Below are 18623 nucleotides of genomic sequence, written 5' to 3' on the forward strand. Positions count from 1 at the left end.
ATGGACTTGAGGTTACTTTAAAAGACAATGTCAAGTCTGCACCTAGGGTTTCAATGGTCTGGGCCAGCATGGAAACATACTAGTATAAGCATCCTAAAGTTTGATAATACACACATATATGAATACGTGTGACACATATGTATATGCATGTGGATGCCTATCTCAATCCTGTATTGTATTTCCGCTGAAGGTTGGACCAGCATTATCTTGAGAAACTGACTCTTGACTGATGGGGGAAAAAGACTTTATCACTTAAGATAAAGATAGCAGTTTGGGCAAACTATTCAGAGAATACATAGCTGCATAATATGTTCCTGAAATCAGGATTATTTTAGAAATACACAAAAGGAATTCTTAAACATGGACTACACTTTGCAGAAACCCAAACAGCCCCTGCCCCGGGAGCAATGCAATGTACCTTGCTGACAGCGCACAGAGGGAGCCCGCAGCCACGACGTATTTGGCGGGACCCCATCCGACGTACTCAAATGCTACAGGAAGGGGGCTCTTTTCATCGAGGAGGTAGTAAGGCATCATAAGTGTTAAAGCTGCAGAGACCCCAAAATAGGCCATAAAGCAAACAAGCAGAGAAGTCACAATTCCGATAGGAATAGCTTTCTGAGGGTTCCGGACCTCTTCACCTAAGGAAACATAAAAGGTTAGAGCATTGAATAAAACGTGAATAGGTAAGCCATGGATTTTCCTCCTCCTCCATGGTCATTCTACTCTGCTTTTGTCCCTTCCGTGTTCTTAGCTTGATCCACCTATTCTACACGAAATTCTCTCTCCTCTTGAGGGTACTCGGCTATCACATAAAAATCCAATTCCAGAAAAAAAACACAAAAAAAAAACACAGGGTATACCAGCACTATTAAATGGTTAGTGGTAGGAAGGCAGTCTGAATCCATTTTGAAAACGATTCACCCACAGAGATTAAACGCCTGTCCAGTCATTCTGTAGGCCCTTAAATATGAAGGTTTCAGATAAACTTCTACCCAATCCACCTACTTTATAGTAAACTCTAGTTTCAATAGAAAATAGTACACTTTGGGTCCTTCTGATAAGACTTGGCATTTGAAGCATCCAAAGCACAATAGATGACAAGCCAGGCAAAAAATATGAGCCCAGAGTAGACACTTGGAGAGTGATTCTGGCCTGATGATTTCCTTGTATAAGATAAAGAGGACAGAATGATCACAATATATTGTCCTAACAGAGAAGAGATCATTTAAGAGTGTGATTATCATTGGTTACTCACTGTGATAGCACGTCCAGATAGAAGGTTGAGGATAGGAATTATGACTAACATCTATAAAGTATTGGACAGCTTGCAAAATGTTTTTATATGTATTCTCTCAAAGGCTATATGTATCCTAGGTAACCTGCATAACATCTGAGGGGTAGGTACCACTCTCCCAATTTTACCAACATGGACACCAAGGCTCAGGTTGTTTCATACAGTTTCTTTTTTGTCACATACAGCAGGTTTCACAACTGGGTCTGGAACCCGGTCCAAATCCCATTCTCTTTCCTGGACCCTCTGCTGCCACCCATGGGTACTCATGTGGTACAAAGAGCCCCTCTCCCTTCTACCTGGAGCCAGGACTCTGCTCTTACCAGTTGTTGCAATGCAGTCAAATCCCACAAAGGCATAAAAGCAGGTTGCAGCCCCGGCCAACGTTCCCGCAATGCCGTACGGCATGAAGCCACCGGCCCCGTAGAGACTTGTTCCATTTTCAGAGGGTGGCTCTCTAAGGGAGAGAACAAACGTCACAAAGTCATTTTCATAGGACACGGTTTCTGGCGATGTGTCTGAACCGACGTCCTCAGGAGGCTGTGTGCTCATCAGCTCTGAAGCTGATACACTAAGAGCAAACCCTGATTCTCTGACTCTGTCCTAGAGAACACAGTGGGACCCCCAACAACAGCATCCTCTCGGGGGTACCAACACTGATCTTGGTCAGAGGCTGACTGACAGCAGGAGCCGAGGCCCAGACCCCCTCTGGCTGGAACTCACAGCCAGGCAGGACCTTGAGAGCAGAGACTCCATCTGGAGACCCTGATCTGAAATAAAGTCAGGACACTTCCTCTTCTCATGGACAGTTGGGCAGCAGTGAAAAATTCACTACAAAAACATCTGAAAAAGTGAAATAGAATTCTCTCGGCTTGATTAACAATACTAAAGTTGAACATGTCCTTGCATGTTAAAAACTGTATAAAACCAGAGGATATAATTTTTTTTGCTTCATCAGAGTGACTACTAACAACTCATGTAAAGAAACACAGGTAGATATACCTCACTCCATATAATCGATACTCTTGTAATCTTATTTTACATGCACAAGTGAGAATTATGATTAAATACACCTCAGAATAAAACCTTTTCTATATTATTATTTACTTAATTTTTGAGACTATCTAGTTTAAAGTGAAATGCAAGGACAAGTCTGCTTATGCAACTAATAACATTCTCCAAAAAACAAGGCCTGAAATTCACTACAAGGCTGGAAAGATGCAATGAAACCGAATGGTGGTCCCAACAGGCAAACTAAAGGATGAAGGATGAATGATTCAAAAATACTCCTTGTTATGCAGAGGTAGCAAACCTTTGGGAGAAAATAAAAGCATTCTCCCAGTGGTTAGAGTCTACCTTTTCCTCCCCTCAACCTGGATCAGAGCGTGAGAACCAGCAGCTGCATGGCTTCCACAGCGGCTCAATGGTGAGCACACCTATGCATTCATGTCTGCAGGGCAGGGCGGGCAGGGGTGGGGGTGGGGGTGAGGAGTGAGCAGGAGGAAGAGTCTTGGAATAGAACGGACCCTCAGAAAGGTCTCCAGAGCAAAAAGCTTCTAGAACCATTGTTGTAGAAAAAAGGTAACATAAATAAGACACAAGTGAGTAAATTAAAAGAACAACAACACCCAAGAAAAAGAGAACAAGAGGAGGAAAAAAAACCAATATTTTACCTGGCAGTTGCTGATATATTCTTGAGAAATTCTTCACTAATCTTCCAGTTGGCCACGTTTCCTTTCACAAACCCAGCAATCATAACAAAGAGAAGGACCAGGATGTTGACAGCTGTGAAGATTTTGTTCACCCAAGCAGACTCTTTTACCCCGAAAGATAGAAGACCTATGGAAAAAGAAAGGGCGTGTCAAGTCTGACCTAAGCTCTAGGAAAGGCAATGGCTTTTTGAGGCAGTTCCCGGCTTTAGGATGTTATTTCGCCAGCATTCACATATTTAAGCCATATTCATCCCTTTCCGTTGTGAGTTCTTACTCGCTGGCCTAAGACACAGTATCTCTGAATTCAACCAACCAGAAGGCAGATGTGCTCACAGCTACGAGACACCACACCAGCCTAGAAACAGACAAATCTCATCACCTTGGCTATTACTACCAATGGGTAGCTAGAGGTAAAGTAACTTAGTTTTCATGAAATGCTGTTCTAAAGCCATTTCAAGGTTAATTAAGCTGCAAAATTTTGAAGGTAAAAGCTCATTAATATGTCTGCCTCATATTTACTACACACATAAACAAAAACAATTCTTTAATTGTCATGTCCAAAAGATAGTTAGGTTGATTCTCATTTTTACAGTTTTATTTCATATTCTGATTGTAAAAGTAATCAATTTCCTATCCAAGTAATTCGAAGACAAAGACAACATATAAAGGAAATAAAATCAAGTGTAATCTCCTGTCCAGAATTTTGCACGTCCGTGCGCACACATCTCCATGTTAACAAATACATTTTTAAAAATATATTTTCATTGATTTCAGAGAGGAAGGGAGAGGGAGAAAGAGATAGAAACATCAATGATGAGAGAGAATCATTGCTGGCTGCCTCCTCCACACCCCACACTGGGGATTGAGCCTACAACCCAGGCATATGCCCTTGACTGGAATCAAACCTGGGACCCTTCAGTTCACAGGCCAACGCTCTATCCACTGAGCCAAATTGGCTAGGGCAACAAATACATTTCTAATGGCCACATACTCTCCCACTGCACTTTAATCACTTATTTAGAGACAACCAGGCCACTTTAGTTTCTTACTACTATAAATAGTATTGTCATAAATATGCTTTGACACTTTCTAATTATTTCTTGACAGTAATTTTCTAAAAGTTAATATTGTATCAAGGCCATGTACTTTTATACAAGGCTTTTGGTTCATATTATCAAAATATTTTCCATAATGTTTGGCCCACTTTAAATTGCCCATTTTTTTTCTTTTAGGCTATTCTTGTTCATATTGATTTATAAGATGTACTTATATAACAATAATGCTGTAACCTCTCTGTCTATCATGTATTACCTAGTTTTTCCCAGTTTATCATTTGCTTTTAATATTAATGTTTTAGAATATAAAATTTTCCTTTTTAGTTTCTACCTTTAGATTTTCCCTACTATTAACCCCCAAAGCATTGACCTTTGTATTCTAGTATTTTTATGATTATATTTATATCTTTAATCCACCTTATATAGATATGAATCAGTATAATCAAATAAAATTTATTTTTCACTTTTGAGGAAATTATTGAGATGAAAGGATTAGGCCCTATGTTTACTTGCTTCTTTCTCATCTACAAACCCCTCATCTAGTAAGCACAATTCTACAAGTAGAGATGAGAGAAGCCAAATTTCATTCCTCTTCCTTTAGAATTCCCAGAATTTACACTAATATAACTACATTGACAACATAAAGGAAAATTGTATAGTCAGTAGAACTATGACTCTGTAACTCCCTGTCAGCTCAGGAACCACTATACACCTAGGAAATATACATGATGCTCTATGCCACTATACACACTGGAAAGTAGCAAAGCCACTGTCATGCCCTAGAAAAGTTCCCCAATACCCCACGTGCCCTCTCTATTCTGAGATCCCCATCTCCAGCCAGTAGATTAGAGAGCAATAAATATCTCATCCAAATATTGCATAAACTTTCCTTGGGCCCTTAAGAAGTAACAGCTTCAGTTGCCAAGATATTTGGTATCAGACTATGAATAAAGATTTGTAATAGGGGGTTTTGATCTTCAAAGATTCTAAGAACAATGTTCGCTTGTAAGTTTAGCCTCTATTTAAAGTTAAGACACGATGGTCAAGAACTCCACAAAAGACGCAAGCCAAGGCCTGTGTCTTGCTGTGGAATTTAGTGATCCTAACTGTGTCATAGCTACATGCTTCTCATTGTTTAGAGATTACAGCTGACTACTTTAAGTTCATTGAAACCATCCCTAAATAAAATATGATCTAACTAATTTCATGTTACCTAGGCTGTTTAGAAACCAAAACAAAATCTATCACCTGTTGAAAAACAATTAATGTGATTTTTCTTGATATTAGAGCAAAATGCCAAATATTTTAGATCTATAATTTTTGTTCATGCCCCTAGCCCTATCCCTTTACAAAACATTTCATTAACAACCAACTTTTAAAGGGTAAAGCTATTTTAAAGACGATATAACTTTACAAGTAAACATTCACTATAGAATGTGTGTAACCAAGGAAGAACAGAGTTAGAGAGAAGGTTGGCTAGGAAAGCAAGGGGCAGATTACCAGTGTATATCAAGTGGAAGTGGAAAAAAAGTGGATTTTATTCTTAGTGCAATCCTTGATGGGTTTTAGCAGGAATGCAGGTAGGGATTACAAGAAAAATAGAAAATGTTCAAATAGTTAAAAACAAGCAAACGTAAGGGGACAGCAGGGATTAACTATGCCAGCAAAGCAAAACCGCCTTCCATCTAAGTGCTTACTAGGTACCAAGCAGGAAGCCTGTACAAGAGAAACACTGGTATCTATGGATGAGCAAACTGAATCATGGAAAAATGAAGTCACTCAATGTTCGAAAGACTCTAAGTGGTAGAGTAGGAGGAGAAACCTGGCTTCTCTCACCCTATTCCCTGTGCCCTTCTAAACCACTATGCCACAGTGCTGGTGAAAACAATCCTAGTACCAAGTATGTTTGCCTATATGATGTCTACACCAAAAAATAATAGGAAAAGAGTAAGAAAATCAAACAAACAAAAGAACCCACCAGATGCCTACAATAGATAGATAATGGCATGAATAGAAAGACAGACTTTCTTTTAGAAATAATATGCTTGTAAATATCCTCAATTGTATATAACAGGATGAAATAATGCCAAATATTATACATTCTTCCTTACTGAAACTTCATTGCCATTTCTGCAACTCTCCAATGAGTATTATAAGTTTGACGGGCCTCCTGCTATTATTTAGTGCATTCCAAGTGCCATGAACACGAAAGTGCTATTTCTGCCACTCGACACAATTCAGATGTCTTTTTGAAGCATGCCTATCACCTAACACAGTGATGGCGAACCTTTTGAGCTCGGCGTGTCAGCATTTTGAAAAACCCTAACTGAACTCTGGTGCCGTGTCACATATAGAAATTTTTTGATATTTGCAACCATAGTAAAACAAAGACTTATATTTTTTATATTTATTTTATATACTTAAATGCCATTTAACAAAGAAAAATCAACCAAAAAAATGAGTTCGCGTGTCACCTCTGACACGCGTGTCATAGGTTCGCCGTCACTGACCTAAGATAACATGGGATTCCAGCCAGGTCCACAGACCTCCAATGATAATCTAAGTGTAGAAATATGCCGCCTGGTCTTGGGAACGCAGGCCCCAATTTCAGTGGTAATCTACTTTCCTGGGACAATTAGTCTAGCTCAACGTAGGGAGGAGTGTCACTGGTCTTCTTACCTGATAGAAGCAATATGAGGAAGACAGCAAAGAAGTCCGGATACTCCGCAAGGCCGGTATAATTGATATTGAAGTACGTCCTGAAAAACTGGCCAATCTGTTTGTTCAGAAGTTCATCAAAGGTGCCACTCCAAGCTCTTGCAACACTTGATGTACCTTCCCAAAACACAGGGCATTCAGAGAATACACGGTCACGGGGCGAAAATGACCATGACATCAATTGCTACTCTATTCTAGGAGACACATGGGTTAGTTAGTTCAGATTGACTTGACCATTTTCATCCCACACACAAGTATTTCATAATATTATAATTATAACCTAGTAATCAAATGCTCAATCCATCACCTGCGGAATCAGGTAACTTTATTTGCACTAACGAGCTATATTTTTGAAAAGAGGTTTGTAAATCCACTAAGCGGTGTATTCAGAGATGAGGTAGAATCGCCCAGCTGTGCAGTGAGAAGGAGAGACATTGTAGAGATGAGAAAAAGGAGGCACGCGAGGATCATGTGATTCTCACACTCAAGACCATGGTCATTAACCAACACAGACCTGCAAGGGAGCCCCAAGGCCTGGGACTCGGGAGTGCTATGCTACCACGCCACACAATGAGATGGAGTTTTGGAAACCTACCTATCACATAGGATAAAATGAGGTTCCAGCCGGTGATGAAGGCCCACAGCTCTCCAACGGTAACGTACGTGTACAGATAGGCGGACCCCGTCTTGGGAACTCGGGCCCCAAATTCAGCGTAGCAGAGGCCGGCCATCACCGAAGCCAGGGCGGCGATGAGGAAGGACAGGACGATACTGGGGCCTGAATCCGACTTGGCCACCTCCCCAGCCAGGACGTAAACCCCAGCACCGAGGGTGCTTCCAACCCCCAGGGCAATGAGGTCCATGGTGGATAAGCAACGGCTTAATTTGGAATCTTCTAGGCCGTCCATGACGACGATTTTTCTCCTGATCAGACATCGGGCAAAAGACAGCGCTGCTCTGCAGGGGATCATGGTGAAAACGTCAACCTGAGGGAGAGAGAGGAGGGAGGGTGTTAGAGGCTGGTCTGGCATCGTCATCCCTCCAACCCCAGGCCTAGCGTCTCAGCTCAATTATGGCGCCTGGATTTTTGTTGTTCACTAGTTGCTAGAGGTGTGGCCGAGAGCCATCAGGAGGGCTTCATGAGCCAAAGCGGGGAATTTCTCAGAGTTCACTTAGATATGCCCTTTTATAAGGGCTGAGATAATGGCTTATTTGGGGTGCAAAGGAGTAGGAGCCCGGAGTGATTAAAAAAGATTTGTCATTTTTGTTGCTACCATTTTTAAAGATATGCTGATAAATCTATTTTCCATAAGTTGGTTAACTGGTCTTCACTACAAGGAAGGGGTGAATGACCCCATCTTTTTGGTTCTCTCTTTCTTTTCTTTTTTCTTCAGTCATTCATTCAACTCATGTTTTGTAGGTGTTACTATCTGCCAGGAATTGTGCTAAGAGTAAGTCTAGAATGGATGGTCCAGCTTTAGAAGACTTGCAGGCCAGCTATGGGAAAGGCAGGTAAATTCACCATCATTATGTATTCTATAGCTTTAGCATATATGTGTTTTCAGGATATGAACATGCTTTTCAAATATGTGTTTTAGCTTCTCTGTTTTCATTTCATTCTGTTCCATTTTGTCTTTTATGTGGAGTCATTTGAACCTTTTAGAAGAAAAAGATTTCCCCCAAAACATGCTTGGATTTTTCTAACTAAAACTGCTATCCTACTATGCTTTAAGTATGAATTTGTAGTGAAATACACATGCTTATTTATAGCTGCTTGAGATTTCTAAATACATATACTAACCCAAAGTCCATATCAACTTTTATGTATTCTTTTGAAATGCAATGAATAAAGTAGATAGCAAGTCTCATTCTGCAACCCGCCCCCCCCCCCATCCCCACTCCAAACAGGCCCAAAAAACTTAGCACTGAAAAAAATATTATTAGGTTATAAAACAAAAAATGGAATTAGGTAAGAAAAAAAATGCACCTATTACAGCAAAAAAGGCTAAAGCAAACTATACCCAAATATTAACATTAGTGATCTTTGGGTGGTGGGCTAAGTTTTACTCCTGTGTATTTCATATAATATTCATTATATTCCTAATGTGTATTTCTAATTCATCTCCAATGAATATGTACAATATATGTGCAAAAGAAGTACAAAAATCAAAATCTACATGGCCTTGTCTACAGAGACATGTAACTCAACAGATTAGGAAATAACTAAGGAATAGGGAATATAATAGTATATGCAGCTTATTGGTGCATAAAATCAACTATATTATTTTTTTTGGAAGTTCAAATTCAAGTTTGCCAGTTGTATTGAACTAGAGGTTGAGTGCCATCCCCTTTGATCTCATGACATTAATTATCAATAACCTTAACTCATGAGGTCACAACTTGGAATCTTCTCCAAAGAACTTAAGAGGTTTCTTTTAAATATTTTTACGGATTTCAGAGAGGAAGGGAGAGGGAGAAATAAGAGGTTTCTTATCCTAGAAAATAAACCTCTAAACAGTTCTCAACCTTAATCTCTGTTTAAAAGAACTTTATTATTAAAAATTATTTTATTTAAAAATAATAAATAAAAAAGATAAATTTTCTATACTAAATCTAAACGACTAGTTGCTCATAACAGATGTTTGTCTGGGATATGAATAATCTAATCTCACAATAAACCTAGTAGATAAAGCTAGCTCGCTAAACATTATTCACATATCACTGCAAACGCAAGTCCTTGATATTGAAAGCAGCTCAAAGAATACAGAGAAAAATCCTAAAGAAAAACAAAGATGAGTAAAAAGTTCCTTACAGCAACAATAAAGTTTGCACATCAGTATTTTCCACAAAACCTGCCAGAATGCCAAGCATGGCACTTCACAAATACTTGGTGGAGAATTTGGAAATACAGATGAATGCCATCTCCAATGTTGTCAATATTCTGGCTTCCAAAGTCAAAAGGTATCAATACTTCTATAAATGAAATGTGTATTAATTTCTACAACTAACACTTGACAAGCTATTTCTCATATAATACATATAGAAGATGAGGTAGGAAAGTGTACTGCTTAAAAAAGAATCAAGAAGTGAAATGCACTGCCCGGCCAGTGTGGCTCAGTGGTTGAGCATCAACCTATGAACCAGGAGGTCACAGTTCAATTCTTGGTCAGGGCACATGCCGGGGTCGTGAGTTCAATCCACAGTAGGGGGTGTGCAGGAGGCAGCCAATCAATGATTCTCTCTCATAAGTGATGTTTCTGTCTCTCTCTTTTCTCTCCCTTCCTCTCTGAAATCAATAAAAAAAATATATTTTTTTAAAAAGTAAAACACTGAAGTTAAATAGAGGTCAACTGAGGTGTGTGTGTGGGGCGGGGAGGGAAGCTGGGGGGAACTGAGGGTATTACTAAATGTTGACCTTCTCTAACATTTAAATGTTTTTATTCAAGATTTAGGGACAACTACCAATTTTTAAAAAGCTCAGAAATGAAGATTTACTGAATTTCGTAATGATTTAAGATCATGTGAAAGCTGCACATGTCATATACATCATTAGCAAACAGCTGATATTAAAAATGAGGGATACATGTTTGTCTTTAGATAAAACACAGTTGGTAAAACACTTAACCTCAATTTTTAGGAAAAGACACAAATTCTATAACGGTTAACAATTTAAGCAAAGGATCTGAAATAAAGAAGGGACAATTAAGAAATTTTGGAGTGTGATAGGATTGTGGGTAAGTTTTCTTTTTTCTAAATCCTTTTTTTCTGGTACTATTGTCATATTGTTCTTTGTGAAATTTCTTTTACACCCCCCCTTCTACACACACAAAATAAACAGTCTAAAAAATGAAAGGGAATAAGCAAGCCAACCAATAAACAAACCTTTGAAAATGTCAAAAATAGTGAAAACTTTTATTGTCAACAGTTACCCAAAATGAATACGTTACCGTCATCTCATCAATGTAAAAGTGAATTTAATTCATTCTACAGTACACAGGAAGCAGGGCTGTTCTTTACAGAAATGCGCCACTCTAATCAGATAGGACCTGATTGCTGGAAAGTATTTTGGGCCGTTTTCCATGTTGCCCTCAGAAAATAAGATAAAGCTGCGTTTGCTAAGCTTCCGTTAGCTTTTAAGTAACAGAAAAGCATACGTCAAGCGCTCTTCCTAGAACTGACAGGTTACGCAGTGCTCTCTGCAAACACTCTCAGCTACGCACAGCTGATAAAATACTGATGGCAAAAGCCCTGGCACCATATCAATTTTGTAGAAATATAATGGGACGGAGAAACGCAATGTAAAACATCCTGAGTCAATCTGATGTATCATTGCTAACCAAACATTTGTTAAGTCCCAGCAGGTGCAACAGACACTGTTTAGTCAATAAAGAAAAATGAATCCTGTGCTTTTGTTTTTTGTGGAGACGGACTGATAGATGAACGTACTATGGCAACAGAAGAATGAAAAAACAGGGTGTTTGTGTCGAATCTGAGTGATACAATTTGACACTGACATATTTTAAAAGTTGAGTAACTCTTCCTTTAAAACGTTTTTAAAAGGTACGCTCCTTGTGTGCAGTGGTGATGACCTTATTCTCACTTCTACAAGGTTCTTTCATTGCTGGAGAAAATTCCACTCATACTGAGCCTTTGACTCGGGTCTGCACCCTCTGCCCATTGACTGTCTCATCCACAACACACCATGTAGGGAGAAGACGCAGGGCTATTGGCCTGGAGAGTACTGACTTTGTTTTTCCAAGGGCTCTGTCAGCTACTGCTACTGTGACCAAGGACTGGTATTTAATAGGGAACCTACATGCATGCAGAGGTCTCCGTTAACATTCATACCCATGGCCTTCCCCTTAGAATGCAAAACTCAAATCAACATTCCTATGAGGTCACAAGTGATTGGTGATGTGTACCTTTCTCCAATAAATAATTACTTTACTTATTGCTAAGACAGTGGTCTCTCTATTGAGAAGAAAAATCTGCAAATATTCAGCCTAAATCTGGAAATGTAATTAGCCAAGGGCAGGCTGGAGGGATCTGTAATAGACGCTGCAGTGCAAACATCTCCGAATGATTCTAAGGAGCCTGATGATACAGGTGGGTCTTCCGCAGCCCCCACCGTAAGTAAACAGTTTCAAGAAACCTAACTCCTTGCTGGAGCCCCTTGTAATTCTTGCCCCAGAGCTCAATTCCTTCCTCAGCACCTCCTTCTCAACCTTCTTCAATCCAGGCTGTAAATGTGACAGCACAGCATTGCAGGTCAAGTAAGCCCTAGTCCTGGTGATATGACACCACCCCAGAGCAGACTTCCTTTCCGCTGACCACAGGAATCTTTCCAAATCTGCAAATTGCAGTCAAACGTCCGTCCTGGATTTTTACTCTGGTTCAGGAGCCTGATGAGGCATTTAGTGACACAGAAATGAATCTTTCCTCTCCTCCGCTAAGTCAGGCCGAATTTTCAAACTTAATTCTCCGTCTCAGTATCACAGGTCCTGTCAACAAATCTTACAGGAGAAAGAGCTGTGGCAAGCCGGTGGGCAGGCAGGCGCTCCAGCAAATCCTCAACGAATTAGCTCATCCTAATTATAACCAAATTTCCCTTCCCCGTTCGAGTTGCTAGTATCATAGGGAGACATCTGCACTTTCTGTTTTTGGACCGACAGGGAAAGAGAAATTAAACCACATAGAACTTGGATCTTGGTTGCATTGTGTGTGTGTGTGTGTGTCTGTGTGTGTGTGTCTGTGTGTGTGTGTGTATTCTTTAAACTAGACCTTATGGTTTGGCAATCTGCAAACTCACCATCAACTACATTTCTACAACTTTAAAGTTCAAGAACATTTTCAAATTTTATTATATGCTAAATAATTTAATAGAAGGGAGAAGAAAATATGGGCATAATACCATGGGATTAGTGACATTTCTCTCATTTTTATTTATATTTAAGAGATTAATTTCTCAAAAAATACATCAAAAGTATAATTCAGGATAAAAGATCATCTGAAATGGTAACTGTTCACTCTAGTTAGTAAAAAACCAAACCAAACAACCACAAACCTTTGCATTCAAACCTAAAATGTTTATTTTTTTGGAAAACAAAGATACTTTTTCATATACCTTTCATTTATATTTGGTTCAAAACTTTTCTTTTCTCTAAATCAAACTGTCTGTATAATATCTTCCTCCAAATTTCCTCCAGATAGGTAAGTGCAAATATAGAAATAGGTAAAAATTAAAGACACCTGGAGGTCACTGGAAGGTCATGACATTGTAGGAATAACATTTACATTTTCTCTCCTTTCATATCAAACTAGAGGCTGGTGCACGAAATTCATGCACAGGAGTGGTCCCTAGGCCTGGCTGGCGATCAGGGCCAATCGGGGCCAGGCCAATCAGGGCCAGGCTGAAGAGGAGGTGCTGGTTGCTGAGCCAGGCACAAAGGAACAGATGCTGAACTCCGATGCTGCCATCATCGGCGCCCTGCCACTGCATGGCTCCCCCTCCCCCACTCCTCCTTCCCTCACTGCCATGCTGCCACTGCAGTGGGTGGGTGGCGGGCCGATCGGGGCCTGCCGGCTGGGGGGAAGGAACAGGGCACAGGAGGTTGGCCACCAGACCCGAGGAGGGAGCCGGCCCTTGGCCCCCCTGGGAATGGGGCGTCGTCCGCTGCCACCCACCACTGGTTCCCCGTCCCAGCCTGCGGCCTGCCAGCAAGGGGGAGAGACAGTGGGAGGTTGGCTGGCTGGGGGAGGTTGACTGTAAAAGCACACTGACCACCAGGTGGTCAGCTCCTGCATTGAATGTCTGCCCCCTGGTGGTCAGTGCACATCATAGCGACTGGTCATTCCAGTCACTTAGGCTTTTGTAGATTGGCACTACCAGGAAGTTAAGCTATTTCAAAGCTTCTGACAGGAATCCAGACACAGACAAGCAACTTTCCTAGGGACATCCGGCAAACAAATAGCTGATAGAGAATTTTGGAAAGTTTGTAAAGGCAGCTTCAAAATGGGTATCTACTTAGTTTCAGGAAAGGAAAAAAAAAGGCATAGGCATACCTAGCTGTCTCATCCAAATAGATGCAGAATAATAAGAAAAAAATGTCCAACTTTTGTTGTTAGGGTTGGAGAAGAGCAGAAGTTAAAAAAAAAAAGTGCAGAAAAGAAACAGAGCCCTCAGCACCTCTGTGACAGGAGTATCTGGCCAGTCAGCACCTGGTTTCCTCCGCCAAGGACCCTGGTAATACGCTTCGCATCAGACAGCCGCCTGGCCCTTTAGGTCTTAGCAATCTTTGGTTAATAAATCACCCCACATGCCAGAGGGTACAATCTGTCCCTCGCCCCTACCAGCTACTGAAGGAAGTGTCTTCTGCGAGCCCCTGTCACCAGGTAAAGACGTGCCATCCCAAACATCAGGAGGTACCCTAAGGACTCCATACTCGTCACTACTTAAATGCTATACTACTAAAATGACTAACGTTTGTTGAGTATTCCTCATGGGTCAGGGACTGGGGAGAGCTAGAGGTAAGTAGGGGTCAGCAGAGCTTCTAGAATATAATCCAAATGGCCATGTCAAGCTCTTTGAACTGCCAGAAAACAGTCACATTGGGCACGTTTTTATGCCACAAGATATTCTAGATGAGTGGGCTTCCTAGATCACTGAAGTTTAATTCGAGGTTTCTCTGATTGTTGTGGATCAGATCTTGCCACCGTTCAGGGGTCCTGCTGTGGTCACAGGTGTGGGAACTGCTCATCTTACAAGAAAGTGATTCGCTTGGTACAGTGGGGCCTTAACTTACGAGTGTCCTGACTAACGAGTTTTTCGAGATACGAGCAGTCTCTCGGCCGATTTTTTGCTTTGAGTTGCGAGCTAAAATTCGGGTTACGAGCCAGCTTCAGATACCCCACCGCTAGTTGGCGCAGCGAACGTCACAGTGAACGCCACAACATCAGCCCAGCATCACGTGTCTCACTCGTTCACTTTATGATTTGACATACGAGTAATTTGAGTTACGAGCTCCGTCACGGAACGAATTAAACTCGTAAGTCAAGGCCCCACTGTATTACATCTCAAGAAACTGCATAAAAAGACAAACATAACTGTTTTAAAAAACAAGCAAAAAATACTCCCTATCGCCTTCATTCTAATTTAATTCACCAGCATACAAATTAGAGCCAACTCAAGGGCACCAATGAAATCCAGGTGACCTCAGAGATCCCAGGCCCCTGTTGAATTATAGCCAATCCTCAGGAAGTTTTTTTTGTTTTTTGTTTTTAAACTTATTTCTGGATTAGTAGCTGGATTCCAAATTAAAAATGCTACAAGTATGTTCATGGACGAGGAGGCATGTTAAAGACCAAGAAAGCTCTTTTTGCTCAAGAGCAAAGAATTGAGAAATGCTTTTGAACATTGGTTTCCTCTAATCATGCTTTTTCCATTAGAGCCGAAGTACCGCCTCAATTTACTACCTCACACCCCTCCTCAAAGGAACCTGGTTTCATTCATTGCTAAGATTAAACCACTTCTGTTTCAATGCTAGGCAACATTCCTCCGTCAAACTGTGGCAGGGAAGGAATGCGACAAGAATTCGCATTCACTCTAAGTGCAAGTTCAAGGAATTTAGATGGATCACATACCAAGTGTACTTATGTTTTATGGTTTTTCAGAAAAGACTTTTCTAGAAAAGACTATATTTTCAATTTTGAAAAGCATGTTCTGATTTGTTACTTCTTAAAATACAGAAACAATGTGTTGCCAGAACTTGCATCATTAGCATCTTGGCAGTTTGTGGAAACACTGCTATTGGCTGAGAGAGATTTGAAAGTTCCTGTTGGCATCCAGCAAGTCTGAATAAAACATTTCTATTGTGCGCTCAGAGAAAGCCACGAAAACAGTGCCCGTTCCTCACCACCACCATGCAGAGCCACTAAATGTTAGGTTTAGGAGATGCGAACTAAGAATTTTAAAAATTAAAATAACTTGTTAATGATGAGGTCCCTAAAACTGAGGTCTGACATTCTTGTCCCATGTGTGTTCTCTTTTTGTAATATTATTAGAAAAGTTAAGAAAAATTCTGATCTCCAACTTTTAGGTTGGAGAAATTGTCATTAGGGCATATCAATTACTTAATGAATGTCAATTTCTCTAAAAGATCAAGCTTTACAAATTTTGAAAAGGAAAAGTGAAATGCTTCTCCAAGAGCTGCTTCGTCTGACCTCAGAGTAATCAGCGCTCAGACGCGGAGAGAGAATACGGTATCTTGGGCTCTGACTCCAGCGGGTCCAGGGAACAGCTCTACTTCCCACCCCTAACTTGAAGTGATGCCTGGGGCAGGAAGCGAGCATTTGAATCCAGGCTGTGCAGCGATTTGTAAACAAATTCTTTGAGTCAAACAGTCTAGTGTCCTTGATCTTAAATCATGCTTGTCAATGTTTACAAACAACAGCATACTCCCCAATAACAGTAGTATGGAACACGCAGAATGAGTTGAGTTTTGGATCTTTTTACTTACACGGGGATCCAATCCGCCTCCTGCCAGCATCCACCACTGGAACACTTCGCCTGGTCTCAGGACCACCCCTCTGGCCTCTGGCCTCGGCCTCCCTTCCTCGCCGTCTGTTTTGCTGTTATCCACGTGAATGCCACAGTCCAGTTACCCACCTACCTCCCCTGCAACACGCCCCTTCTTGAACCCAGGCGAGTAACGGGGTTGGTGGACCTGGTGCTGCCCGCTCCCCGGCCTTCTGAGCTACTGCGGGCACAGCAGAAAGGGACTTTCTTGCCTTCTCTGTCAATTCCTGACTCCTTTGACTCCAAGAAGAAAAAAAAAAAACACCACCCACTCAGAAACAGTAACGCCAAGAAGCCTGGCTGTTAATGCAATGAAGCTTCGGAAGGAAGGAAAGCAGGCAGCCCAGGATCCACCTGGCCCAGAGAAGGAGGCAGAGAGGAAAGGGGGCCGGTTTTTCGAAGTGCTGGTATGGAATACGAACTGGATCTCCTTCAAGAGAGACAAGGAAATGCTGGAATCCTTTTTGTTATTATTTTAAAATTATTTTTAATATATTTGTATTGATTTCAGAAAGGAAGGGAGAGGGAGAGAGAGAGAGAAAAACATCAGCGATGAGAGAGAATCATTGATCGGCTGCCTCCTGCACGCTCCTTACTGGGGATGGAGCCCGCAACCCCGGCATGTGTCCTTGACTGGAATCAAACTGCAGGCTGATGCTCTATCCCAGCCGTGGGCAAACTACAGCCCACGGGCCGGATCCGGCCCGTTTGAAATGAATAAAACTAAAAAAAAAAAAAGACCGTACCCTTTTATGTAATGATGTTTACTTTGAATTTATATTAGTTCACACAAACACTCCATCCATGCTTTTGTTCCGGCCCTCCGGTCCAGTTTAAGAACCCATTGTGGCCCTCGAGTCAAAAAGTTTGCCCACCCCTGCTCTATCCACTGACCCAAACTGGCTGGAGCTTGAAATCCTTTTTAAATATATTCCTGGCAGCTGGCCGGTTTTCTGGGTCTTGAGGCACGTGGGGAGGATTAACACTTTCCCATACACTGTGTGTCTCCGGCTTCCCCGCCTCCCATGAAGGTGAAACTGCTTAGTTGGTGTAAGACAGAATGTACACATTTACATACCACCACTTCTAAGTAGGATTTATTTGGCTTAACGTACATGACTGGCAACTGATCCCTGGAAACGAGGCGGATAGAACCAGGCCATCAAGGGCGGCTGGAAGGACATCAGGGAAAGGAAAGAGACAGTTGTAGCCACGACATGAGATGAAGATACTTCCTGCGAACACCGTGGCCTCCGAAGAGCGCGTGCCTGGCTGTGATGCTGCAGAGCTGTGTTAATTTCGATGTCGCTGACATCCAACATTGCATCATAAAGACTTCTCAGTGAATTCCATTATTTAATAACCCCCCGGTGACATTTCATGTTAAAGCCTTCTGAATGCTCTTGATGTTTAATTATAAAGGGCATGTTAATGCATTTTAGAAATCTTAACATCAAACACGAAACCCTGGTGGGTACACCTCGTGGAGGAAGTTCCCCACCCCGCCTTTGCTGCAGAATTCCTTTCTTCTCTGACAGGTGGCCGTCCCCATGGGCAAGGGCAGGCCGCATTCTCGAGGCATCCTCTGCTCTTGTGTAGCTCTCACTGCCACAAGCCCTCCCCCTGCCCGAAGCCCCCCTATAACGCCTGCCCATTGGCCTCATTCTGCCCTAAGAGCAAAGGTGGAAAAGTCCTCTCATTCGAATAACCCACATGGCTATCATCCCACAACTTCTTTCCTCTCCGAGAAATACATTAATTCAAAGTACGAGAAGCACATTTTGAAAAGCCCTAACTTTAAATGACACTCCCAACAAGACAAAGCATTTCAGATGTGGTCACGCAAGCAGAGAGTCTAATTTGCTTGTTTTCTTCCTCCAATTCTGTATACTCCTATTTATTCTTTTTGCCTTTTTAAAAATATATTTTTATTGATTTTAGAGAGGGAGGGAGAGGGAGAGAGAGAGAGAAACATCAATGATGAAAGAAAATCATTGATCGGCTGCCTCCTGCATACCCCCTACTGGGGATCGAGCCCACAATGTAGGCATGTGCCCTTGACCGGAATAGAACACGGGACCCTTCAGTCCGCAGGCTGATGCTCTGTCCACTGAGCCAAACCGACTAGGGCTGTGTTATTTTTAATAGATGCCACAAACCAACTCAGCACAGTGCACAGAGCTGTGCTGGCCGGCTCCTGGCTCTCCTCCGTCCATCTTCTGCCTCCTGCTCACGCCCTCCAGCTACACTGTTTCCTTTGAACTTGCTCT

At 41.6% G+C, this 18623-nt stretch overlaps 1 protein-coding gene across 1 annotated transcript; it reads right to left on the reverse strand.

Annotated features, from left to right (window-relative positions):
* Positions 1-131: 131 nt before the first annotated feature.
* Positions 132-16390, reverse strand: SLC7A2 (solute carrier family 7 member 2). The gene is made up of 6 exons (XM_014463185.2): positions 16295-16390; positions 7375-7765; positions 6741-6896; positions 2968-3133; positions 1618-1751; positions 132-641 (listed from the first exon to the last, which is right to left on the reverse strand). Exons 1-6 carry the CDS (start codon positions 16322-16324, stop codon positions 355-357), a joined length of 1164 nt encoding a protein of 387 aa, XP_014318671.2. The 5' UTR covers positions 16325-16390; the 3' UTR covers positions 132-354.
* Between the last annotated feature and the right edge of the window lie 2233 nt (positions 16391-18623).

This window comes from Myotis lucifugus, unplaced genomic scaffold (genome assembly GCF_000147115.1).
Source record: "Myotis lucifugus unplaced genomic scaffold, Myoluc2.0 scaffold_201, whole genome shotgun sequence".
NCBI classification, from domain to species: domain Eukaryota; kingdom Metazoa; phylum Chordata; class Mammalia; order Chiroptera; family Vespertilionidae; genus Myotis; species Myotis lucifugus.